Source organism: Myotis yumanensis, unplaced genomic scaffold (assembly GCF_028538775.1).
Source record: "Myotis yumanensis isolate MYYU_CA2020_CCGP unplaced genomic scaffold, mMyoYum1.0.hap1 SCAF_1, whole genome shotgun sequence".
Classification (NCBI taxonomy): Eukaryota; Metazoa; Chordata; class Mammalia; order Chiroptera; family Vespertilionidae; genus Myotis; species Myotis yumanensis.
In genome coordinates this window covers 61,936,996-61,949,338 of record NW_027223752.1, presented here as the reverse complement: position 1 = coordinate 61,949,338, position 12,343 = coordinate 61,936,996, and the positions used below count along the sequence as shown (strand labels likewise).

The 12,343-nt window shown below is 40.8% G+C and overlaps 1 protein-coding gene across 9 annotated transcripts in view; it reads right to left on the bottom strand.

The window, feature by feature from the left end:
* ATOSA (atos homolog A) overlaps positions 1–12,343 on the bottom strand; it is an 80,501-nt gene that overhangs the window by 19,620 nt on the left and 48,538 nt on the right. For all 9 annotated transcript variants that reach the window (XM_070422553.1, XM_070422576.1, XM_070422564.1 and 6 more), the window contains 4 exons: positions 4,828–5,012; positions 3,677–3,879; positions 3,240–3,365; positions 612–2,460 (listed from right to left, as the gene is read on the bottom strand). In XM_070422553.1, coding sequence (XP_070278654.1) covers positions 612–2,460; positions 3,240–3,365; positions 3,677–3,879; positions 4,828–5,012 — 2,363 coding nt within the window. The remainder of the gene's footprint in view (positions 1–611; positions 2,461–3,239; positions 3,366–3,676; positions 3,880–4,827; positions 5,013–12,343) is intronic.

Here is a 12,343-nt window from a genome sequence, read left to right as displayed (position 1 = left end):
AGTCACAGTACCATGTTTTTGAAGTGATACAGGAAATAGGCTAATTCTTAAGAATCTAGGTAAGTTTATACCCAAAGATCAAAATTTCATAAAAACACACGAATAAAAATCAGAAAAGACTAATTTGGGTTCTAACTCTACCATTTACTAGATTTGTGATGTTGGGCAAATTAAGTTAACCTTTCCAGGTCTTGGGTTCTCATCTGTAAACTGGAGTTAATAACAGAACATAGCCTTGGCCGGGTAGCTCAGCTGGTTAGAGCATCGTCCCGATAAGCCAAGGTTGCAGGTCTGTACACTGACAGAACAACTGATCAACAATAAGTTAAAATAAATTTTATTTATGACTCCTATTTACTCTCCAGCAATTGTTCATAATATTGAAATAAACTAAAAAGGGGCAACAGAAAGAATGTACCTAGCATTTGCTCTTCAGTGAGTGGGTTATTTGCAATGATATTAATACTAGTTCTGTAGCAGGATTATTACATCAACTTGTATGTTCTATAGATAATGGGCACCTTGCGCCTTAATACTAGACCTCCTGTAAAGAAAATCCACACCGTAACAGATGTTTAAGAATTATATTTGAAATATTATATATTACTTACCAACACCTCTTTATTTTTCAGTTGTTCACATGTAGACAAACAGCCATTTATACTCTTTCTCTGAGGACAGTTTTGAAATTTCTCATCAGTTGGATCTTCTTTCTTATCCTGTTCGTTTTTTAATTGGTCTTGTCTTCTGCATTTGAAATCTTCCTTATCTTTATTGAGATAATTTTCTATACTATTAAGTTGCATATTTTGCTCATATATTGCAGGCCTTTTTGAGTCTTTATTTGAGCACTTGTTCTCACGTTTCTTCAAATATCCAGACATTTCCAATGTAGTAACTTCTAGTTTCGAGTCATTATTTTTGGGCTTATCAAATTGGTGACTGTTAAAAGATTCTGGGCTACAATTTTCATTTTGAATTATTTTTTCCTTATTCTTATTTGTGCAAATCTGTTTGTCAACACCATGGCCATGTGAACTCCGTTTATCAATTCCATTGCTAATTTCTTGCTCCTTAAATTGACACTCAGAAAGTGTATTTTCCAACCTGATTGTCAAAACTAACTTATCTTCTTTGCAATGAGACATATTTGAGGGAGCCAATAAACTAGTGGCTCTGTTCTGTATCCCCTGAAATGTACTTTGGATGTCTTCACTAGGATTGTCCTGATACAGATTTCTTCTCATTTGAGGTTTCGAAGAGGACTTGACTTTACTATTGCATTTAAAAGAACTAAGAGATTTAGTAGGTATTAAGCTTTCCCCTTCATTGCAGTCTTCTAATAAGGAACATTTTGTATTAGAAATGGAAACAGAGGCATCATCCTTGTTTTTCTTCAACAAATTTTTGTCTTCGTATGAACTCCTAAACACTTTAGAAGGAACCAAAGTAGAGTCATGTGCGTTGAACGATTGCCGGGGTATACGTGATGCTGTTGGATCGATGTGCTCCAAGTGCTGAGCAATCCTTGCAATCACATCTTGCCGCTCCTGGAGTAATGAGCCTATTAAAGGGTTCGTCTCCCCGACAGACCGATGAGAATAAAGACCATTAGCAGTACAAGTTTCACTTCGAGGAATTTCTGGCTTTACTCGGATCTTCCCCTCACTGCTGTCTTCTGAGGAGGTAAGCTCTGGACTACCGAAAGAAATGGAGAAAGTCTCTTTACATTTTCTCACATTTTCATTTTCTTGTGAAACCCGGAAAAGTTTTGAATTAACTGAACTAGACTCTTGAGTATTAAATACGTGTCCAGAAACATGTGAACTGCTTGGATCACAATGGATCAAATGCTGAGCAATTCTTGCAATAACTTCTTGTCGATCCTGAATTAAAGAGCATACTAAAGGATTAGTCTCACCAACTGGCTGCCAGGAACTCTGGCGACTGGGGACACTGGAATCGATCATTGAAAATGATTTTAAAGTCCTCACTGATGTTTCATGTGACTTTTTATCTCCTGTACCACTGAAGCCCACAATATTGGCTTGACAAGTTCCATAGTCAGATTTACTGCCAGGGCCTGGGTACAGTTTGCCATTTTTGACAGCTGCAGTGTATTCTGGAGGGGTGCCACTTTTTGCATGTAATACACTTTCAGGTGCCACGGTCCAAGTCTGCTTGCTACACACACGCTGTGAACTGTTCGTACTACACTGTTCTGCTTCGTTAGAATTGTGGTGCTGATGGGCTTTAAGTTCATGTTCTTGAATTCCTTTCTCATAAAGGCCAATATTAGTATGAATACTACACGTCAAAATTGGGTAATTAGATTGTCTGGGCAAGGACTGAACGCTGACTTTCAAGGCCACATTGTGAGAAACATTGGGAACAGGAAACACATGTTCAATTGGAGTCTGTGAAAAATTCCACTGCAGGTCGACATCAGCAGCACTGATTCTAGAATCACACAGAAAAATATGGAATCGATGGGTTATGAAAATCATTACTGTATAGTATTTTTTAAAATTTTAAACAGTCATATACTTATCTTTGTTTGCATTAATTATGATTGAGGTTTTGCTTTTAGCTACTTTGCCATGCATGTCATTCTGACAAAACCAACAAAAGAAGTATAGATTATGCTTCAAATACTAGTAGAGATGATCTTCTTTTTAAGAACACTAGACCGACCACGCAAGCATTAAAGCTCAAGAATATTATAATTTAAAATTACCTGTCAGAGCAGAAAGAATAAAAGGACTTTGTATTTACCACTAAACAATTGGATTCAGCTAATTCTATTGTACAAGGTGATTAAGAGATACTCTATCTCATGGCCACCTGCCTAAAGAGACAATTATAGATAGTTGTTCAGCAGTTTGTATGTTTATAGTTATCAAAATGGCAAAAATTAAGAAAGCCTGCCATTACGGAAATTCAGCAGCCCTGAACGTTTTTCTACTTTATTTATAATGGCAGCACTAAGTACACTGTTGGTTCTATAAACCAAGCATAAAAGTTCTCTGCAAACTATTCCACATCAAATATAACCTGAGAAACAAAACTCATCCTGATTCTTATCAACATTTCTGTAACTTGTTTTGAGAAAGATGCCAGTAAATTTTATCCACTTATATTTAGAAACGAAAGAAATAAAATACTGAAAAGGTAAAATATCATTCAGGAGCTAACCAATGCAGTTGAATACACACTGCTCTTTTTGTGCCTACACGTACCTGTAAAGAATATTTCGTGGAATAGCACCATGAGAAACACTCAGCCAAGCACTTAACTGAGAAAAAAACACAAATGAGCGGACAGCCAATAGAAGGGTCTTCTCTTCAATAAATCGATCGCCACTCCTAAGGGAAGTAAAAAAAAAAAAAAAAAAAGCATCATCTAAATGTCAGCAAGTACAAAATAACTGAGTTTTTGATAGAAGCTGAAACAAACATACCCCTCAGGATGTCTGCTTTCAAGCGCATAGCAGATTTACCGGTTGTCACTTAAAGTTAGTTATAACTGTACTAAGTGCCTACAGTTATATCTGTACTAAATTTTACTACATAAATAGAGGGATACTGAAAAAGCATATATTATTACAATAATGTACAGAAAGTTGTGGAAAACCTGATTTACCAAGAACAACTTGAAACTCAGTTGTACAACTTACTGTCGAGGAACCGGCTCCAACACCCATCTTTCCAGTAATAATGCGTCTTGCTTGATCGCAGGGTCGTTGAGGTCCACGCCGTCGGTGGTGGGCCCATCGTCGCTGTAGCAGCAGTCGGGCAGCAGCATCACCTCCACCATGATCGGAAGGCTGTTCTTCCACAGCAGCGCCACCTCAGACCTGGTTCGTCTGGCTTGGCGACACTTCGAGAAAATGAATATAAGCCAAAGGTCTCAGTAAACCCCACAAGTGTATATTTTACTTTGAAAATTATAATTGTAAAGTACATATCTATATGAGAAATGAGTCGTCAACTGTAGAACTCGCTTAGATTTGCCTATTTAGGTTTCCTCACTAAATAATGAATTCACACTAGTGAGCTCTAAAGTTCAAGGATTAGTTTTGAACAACGTTTATGACGCAAATTTTCTGGTGGGGAGGGACATCTTTGCTCTTTCTTGAGGTGGCCTAGCATTGCCTAGTTTGTTAATTACATCATCATTACAGAGGAAAGACTCATTCTAAGCGAAGATCAAAATATTAAATACTCATTTTCATTAAATGCTCAATATATACAAGATTAAGTATATACAATATATACCAGTTAAAATTTTTGGACTACATTTAAGAAACTAACTGGGGAAAAAATCCTTATGGCAAATTAGACAGTACTTACCAAAATAAATATTTTAATCGTATTTTATCCCAAAACATTAATATGATAGCAAAATGCATCCACCCATTAAAAAAAAAAGAAATATAGAAATTTGGTTAATGTGGGGAAAATAATTATTAATATCAGTCCACTAATAAATAAGAACATAAAGTCAATGAGCCAGGGCTGAGACTCTAAAAGAAAGAAAGCTGAATCAGCAGCAAATAGAATGTTAAACCTGGTGTGTGAGAAGGCAGGTCTGAAATCGGCTGCCCACCTGCCTGCCGATCAGCAAAACTACCCAGTGCCTCCCAGAGCTGGTTTAAGAGCCAAGGTTGTTGGCTATGGTCCAGGATTAGGATTTTCTTCGTTAACGGCTGTGACTGACTTTATATTTAAATGTGGGCATTGTAATTGCAGTGTAACAAAAGTGATGACAGAATCTGTGTAGTTTATATAAAAGATAAATAAAAAGAACTCAACACACAATTCTTACCTGGGCCAGCTTGTCACTGCATTCATGTTTGGTGGTTACTGGGTAACAGGACTGTGCTGGAGGGCAATGGAAACTTTCTGAACGACCTTTTACAGAACATTCAGGTGTTCGTCCTTCTGTTATTAACAAGGCCAAGGAGACCAAGAACTCCTCTGCATCGTATTCAAAATATTCATCTAGAGTATCTGGTATTTAAAAAAAAAAGAGAGAAAGAAAAAAGCACTTGCTTTAATGAACTCTCTTGATAAGAACTCATCTTTTATGTCTAAAATAACTGTCACATTCCATACTCAAGTATATTCACCAACAAAGGACTGAAAAGAGAACAAAAATGAGGCAATTAAACTCCTGATTCACCAGGTACACAGAGTCAGGAGATGATGCATAATTCAAAATTCCAGTGAAGACAAAGCTGGTAAAAATTATCGCATAAAATTGGTTTTATGCAAACTTCAGTTAAAATACCAAAGATTTAGGAATGCCATTTTTAATCCTATAGATAATTATGTTTTTGGATGTCAAGTATAATAGTTTTCACACAAAACCCTTCAACACTAGCCAAAGGTTAAAGTGTTTTATTATGTCACCTTTTAGGCTAAGATGTTTTATTACTATTATTAAATACTAGAGGCCTGATGCACGAAATTTGTGCAAGGGCCTTGGCTCCAGCCCCCGCCGCCACGGCCAGAGCCTCTGCAGTCTCTGCCTCAGCACTTGCCCGCTGCGGCTTTGTTCGGAAGGAAGGATACCCAGAAGGATGTCCAGTCTAATTAGCATATTACCCTTTATTATTATAGATTAGGAAAATATGCAGATCCAAATGCATGTCTCTTCCCCTTTTCTCCCTTCTTCCTTAACTAGTGCCTTATTTTCGAAGCCCTAATTCTGAGATGTGGACACTTAGAGCCACAGGGATCTTCTCTGCCTTTCCTAGGCAGTAGTAGCAGTTACAGAGGGAGAAATGCTGTAATTACCCAGCAGGCGGTGCAGGCCTGAATTGCTAGACATAAATTGTGATTTTTTTGGTTACTCCACAGTTCCAAACAATCTAACCTGCAGGTATTTTCACTAATTTTTCGATTTCTTACAAGTGCTCTAATTTTTAAAAACAGATTACTTTCAAAATTTCTATCTTGCTACAGAGGTTGAACATGCATGCACATGTACACACATGTGCACACACAAAATTCAGTTTGTTGTGCAATCCAATTAAGCAACATATATTTTAAGTATGTGCCTGCTACACTGTGTTAGGCCCCAGGTGGACAGAGTGCTATATTTTACATAGCTCTTAATCTACAAGGGCTTATAATTCAGAGATTATATTAAAGACAAAGAGAACATTGCAACTTTAATATACTCCAAAGAAGCTCAGATAGTGGTAAAATTTTGCAAAAGAGGTAGTTGTTGAGCAGAACCATGAAAGAGAAAGTGCAACCTGAGTGGAAAATGTGGAAATGGCAAGCAGGACTGGAGATGGACCTGAGCAGCCTTGAAAGGGGAGCCTGGAGAATGCCTACTCACGCGGGCTCACCAGGAGAAGAAGGGCCTTGAATGCCAACTTGACTGAACTGGTATTTTAAGACCATTTAGAAAGTTTCCTTAAATTGACCATTTATAACACCTACAATAAGAGCTAACAATTAGTGACACTGTCAAGGCACTACCAGTTTTAAGCACTTTCTACACATGAACTCGTTTAGTCTTCAGATCAGCTCTAGAAGGCAAGAACAATTACCACCCTTTTATGACAGCTGAAGCACAGAGAGGTTAAAGCATCTGTGTAAGATCACTGAGCTAAGAAGCAGCAAAGATGGAATTTGAACCTATACCAGTGATGGCAAACCTTTTGAGCTCGGCGTGTCAGCATTTTGAAAAACCCTAACTTAACTCTGGTGCCATGTCACATATAGAAATTTTTTGATATTTGCAAATATAGTAAAACAAAGACTTATATTTTTGATATTTATTTTATATATTTAAATGCCATTTAACAAAGAAAAATCAACCAAAAAAACGAATTCGCGTGTCACCTCTGACATGCGTGTCATAGGTTCACCATCACTGACCTATACAGTCTGGCTCTAGAATCTAGATTCTTAACCACCCCCCATACATGTTTTCATTCACTCTGGGTATAAATTTTGTTTTTATATACTTTAATATTATGTTTGTAAAATTATAAATGAAAATAATATCTATTCAACATATATTTTAATAATACATTTTGGAATATTTATAGTATAGAATTAGTTTCCAGGAATAGTACCCTAATCTATATATATAAAAGGCTAATATGCAAGTGTCCCCTTGGGAGTTCAACCAGGAGAACGGGAGTTTGATTGCTCGCTATGACATGTGCTGGCCACCAGGGGGAGGTGCAGAACATGGCAGACAACCAGTGTTGGTGGTGGGGCGCTGAGGAAGCAAAGGAAGGAGGAGGCAGAGGGTGGGGAGGTGGGGATCTGATTGGCTCTGATCGAGAGACAGGCCTAGGAACCCTACCCATGTACACTGGGCCTCTAGTTTATAATAATGTGCCAATGGGGGTAAGAAGAAGAGGTCTCTACTTTCAACTCTCCTCCAGGGCCCAATGAGGTCATACATAAATCAGGCGTTTCCTGTGTTCTCCTGGGACTCACTAAGGTAAATCATGGTGTCCTTCAGAGGGGAGCAAAAGACGTAAAAAGGACTCCATTCAGCCTCTTTCTCTGCTGGTTCTGCAGGTTTTCAAGGCCAGTTCAGGCTTACCATGGGCTACATGGCATGTTAGCTCCTGGGATACTTCTCTGGGCTCATCCTGGCCCCTCCCTCAGTTTGTGGGATAATTCTGGGGAGCTAAGAACTGTGGCAGAGCACTGGCTCCTGATCTATGGAATGCTGAGTGGTGCCCAGCTGTCAGCTACTAAGGGTGGCCCACAACCTAACTAATGTCTCATATTTATGTGCTACTTAAAAAAAAATAGTATAGTATTTCGACTGTTGAGAGAAAACTACCCAGTCAGATCAGGGAGGAGGGAGAGGGCATGTGGAAAGGGGAGTATGAGAGAGTGTTTTTGTTGTCTTTTGGGCTAACAGTACCCTTTCACTCATTATCCGTATGCCTGCAAGACGATAATTCATCTCCAAAGCTCTAGCAGGAATGGCTTACTTATACATTAGGAATCATCACATTTAAAGCAATAAAAACTGGATTATTAAAAAAAAAAAGCACTTTTGAATAATCAACATTTGACTAAAATTGGGTTATTTTAGTCATTATCTCCTCAGATAGTAAACTCCAAAACCATGATCTGAGATCCTCTGAATGACTTATTGAACTTAGCCAGAATAGTGAATGTTTATATGAAATAATTGAAACAAAGGTTCGAGATGACAGCAGTTATCTATTAGTTAGCTATGTAACTGTTACATAAGCATTGCAAGGAACAGTATGAACTATACAATGGTATTATGAAACACATAAAATACTACCTACGTGCATGTGACTCTGTGATGACAACCTTTAGAAATTTGTCAGGAAAAATTTATGGGTGTCTGAATTTTAATTAATGAGAATACTAATCACTAGTCATTAGAAAAGTTGCACAGTTTAAATTTGATAATGTCAACCTCTAAAATACCAGCGAGCAGAGTTTACTGTAGTAAAGAATATGAATAGCAACTGGGAAACATCATGTCAGGCTAAAGAAAACTCAATAGATATAACTTGATATTTTGATGATATTAAAGACAAATACAACATAACTTACTTCAGAAATAAGTTATGATTTCAGGACCCCTGAAAACAATTTACCTTTGCAAAAACAAAAAGTGTTTCAAATCTAGACAAATGTGGCGAGGCTTACCTACTAGTTACACATTTTACAAGAGATAAATGATTTGGAAACTATAACATTGAAGAAAACAGAAAGAATTTTATCATGTTCCACAGGCTATGAGAGACAGGTCATTGGAGATTGGAAAGTAATCAATCACAACATCGTTCGGAGCCCCTCTTCCTCCAAGACCTCCATGAGGACTGTGCTTACACCACAGTCTGGCTGAGAGCCGTGACTGGACTTGCTGCTTTTTAGTGACATGCTTGCTCGCCTGGCTCTGGAGTTTACCCATATTCTTAAAGTTTGCCATCTTTTCTGTCCAAAAAAAAGGTGACCAATTTGGCCACTGGAAAAACTCCGAACAATCAGAGTGGATCCACAGGCAAATCCACTAACTTGGGAAGTAAATTCTTCACCACAGAGTTCAAGGACAGACTGATAAACAATTGTCAGGGGTGACATTGAAGGGATTTAAAAATGTTTATACCAGTTTTAAAAAATGGAATAAACTTAAATGTCCAATAATATGGGACTGGCTCAATATACTGTGATACATATCTAAAATAAATCTACTTTTGACAAGATATCTACAGTGTAAGTGAAAACACAATGTTTCATAAGAATGTTGATTATCTGTTCGTGGTACACATAGGCATACATGCACTGAAAGATATACATTCTAACAAACTATTATCAGTCCTATATAGCAAACACACAAACATAAACTGCATTTTATTATTATTATTATAACTATAATAATAATTATTATTATTTAATTGGTTTTAGAGAGAAAGAAACATTGATGTGAGAAACATTGACATGTGCCCTGACGGGGAACAGAACCTGAAACCTTTGGGTGTATGGGACAATGTTCCAACCAACTGAGTCACATCCTCAAGGGCCATAAACTAAATTTGAAATAAATTACTATTCTCTGACTAGGATTAGATAAATGACAAGGTCTATTAGTTGAAAAGTAACACATAAATAAAAGCATTACCTAGTATCATGTACTTTAACTAGTTACTGTTTTGTAGAACCCCTACTATGTTTGGTTACTTAACATAGGAATTTTTTTTTTTTTTATATTTTAATAATTTTTATTTCTTAAAGTATTACAAAGAGTATTACATATGTCTCCTTTTTTCCCCCCCTTGACATTCCCCCGGCCCCTACCCCCCGCCCCCCCCCCCCGCCCCGTGTCTTGTGTCCATTGGTTACTCTTATATGCATGCATATAAGTCCTTCAGTTGGTCTCTTAATCCCCCCCCCAACCCTCCCCAGGCTTCCCACTGTAGTTTAACATTCTGTTCAATGTTGCTCTGCTTCTGTATCTACCCCTGTTCATCAGTCCATACTGGTCCCCTTTATTTGTCCCAACCTCACTGGAGTAGTCTCAACCTCACCAGGGCCGTCTGAGCCTCACCAGGGCCGTTTCAACCTCACCGGGGCCGTCCCTACCTCACGGGGGCCGTTTCAACCTCATCGGGGTCGTCCCTACCTCACGGGGGCCGTTTCAACCTCACCGGGGTCGTCCCTACCACACCGGGGCCGTTTCAACCTGACCGGGGTTGTCCCTACCACACTGGGGCCGTTTCGACCTGACCGGGGTTGTCCCTACCAGACCGGGGTCGTCCCTACCTCACGGGGGCCGTTTCAACCTCATCGGGGTCGTCCCTACCTCACGGGGGCCGTTTCAACCTCACTGGGGTCGTCCCTACCACACCGGGGCCGTTTCAACCTGACCGGGGTTGTCCCTACCACACCGGGGCCGTTTCGACCTGACCAGGGTTGTCCCTACCAGACCGGGGTCGTTCCTACCTCACGGGGGCCGTTTCAACTTCACCGGGGTTGTTCCTACCACACCGGGGCTGTTTCAACCTGACCGGGGTTGTCCCAACCACACCGGGGCCGTTTCGACCTGACTGGGGTTGTCACTACCTCATGGGGGCTGTTTCAACCTCACCGGAGTCGTCCCTACCTCACGGGGGCCGTTTCAACCTCACCGGGGTCGTCCCTACCTCACGGGGGCCGTTTCAACCTGACCGGGGTTGTCCCTACCACACCGGGGCCGTTTCGACTTGGCCAGGGTCGTCCCTACCTCACGGGGGCCGTTTCAACCTCACCGGGGTTGTCCCTACCACACCGGGGCCGTTTCAACTTCACCGGGGTTGTCCCTACCACACCGGGGCCGTTTCGACCTGACTGGGGTTGTCCCTACCACACCGGGGCTGTTTCAACCTCACCGGGGTTGTCCCTACCACACCGGGGCCGTTTCAACCTGACCGGGGTTGTCCCTACCACACCGGGGCCGTTTCAACCTGACTGGGGTCGTCCCTACCACACCGGGGCCGTTTCAACCTGACCGGGGTTGTCCCTACCTCACGGGGGCCTTTTCAACCTCACCGGGGTCGTCCCTACCTCACGGGGGCCGTTTCAACCTGACCGGGGTTGTCCCTACCACACCGGGGCTGTTCCGACCTGACCGGGGTCGTCCCTACCACACCGGGCCGTTTCAACCTCACCGGGGCCATCCCAGCCTTACCGGGGAAACAGGAAGTTTGGCCCTCTGTCCCCTGCCGACGGCTCCCCACCAGACAAAATCTCCAGGCGTTCCTGGTGGTTGAACATCCAGCACTCCTGCCCTCCACCAAGTGCACAGACTGCCTGTCTGCTGTCCCCCAGCGCCCCACAAGAGACTGGGACCAGTGGGCAAAACATAGGAATTTGTGACCTTCCTCTTTCCTCTTTCCTCTTGGAGCTTGTGGAGGCCTGCTGGGAACAGGGCTTGTAAAACAACAAAATGTGTGGAAGGCTGAGGTCCAAGGCCATTTTTCTTGGCTATAAGTGGGGTCTCTGGAACCAGGAGGAGCACACAGCTCTTCTTAAAACTGAAGGTGTTTAGAAATAAGCCAGTCAGAGAAAGACAAATACCATATGATCTCACTTATATGTGGAGACTAATGAACAAAATAAACTGACGAACAAAATAGGATCAGAGGCATGAATAGGATATATGGAACAGACCCACAGCTGTCAGAGGCGAGGGGGGTACTAGATGAAGGGATTAACCAAAGAACATATATGCATGACCCATAGACACAGACAAAAGCGTGGTGTTGGCGAGAGGGAAGGGGCAGGGGGCAAGGGCTGGGTGGAGGTGGGCAAAGTGGGGCGTGGGGGGATGGGGACATCTATAATAGTGTAAAGAATAAAATAAAATAAAAACAACTGAAGGTGTTTATGCTTGAGATGAAACTGAATTCTATCTAGGCAAGAGATGTGCTTATGTGTACAAGGCAAAGAACAACACAGTGACTCTTGGTGGCAAACCAAACAAAACCAGAGTAACCTGGGGAAAGGTAACTCATGCTCATGGAAACAGTGGCATTGTTTATGTCAAATTCCAAAGCAACCTTCTTGCTAAGGCCACTATACACAGAATCCGTGTAACGCTGTACCCCTCAAGGATTTAAAATTAAATATATATACGAATTTATGAAGACATACATGGGGAATTGTGAAGCATACAGGTTCTAGTGTTAAAGACTGGAACTTAGCAGTCTACAAAGAGAGTAAAAGAAACACTTCTTTTACTCTCTTTGTAAATATAAACTTAAAAAAAACTCTCACCAAGATATGTTTATTGATTTGAGAGAGAGGAACACCAATTGGTTGCCTCTTACATGTGCCCC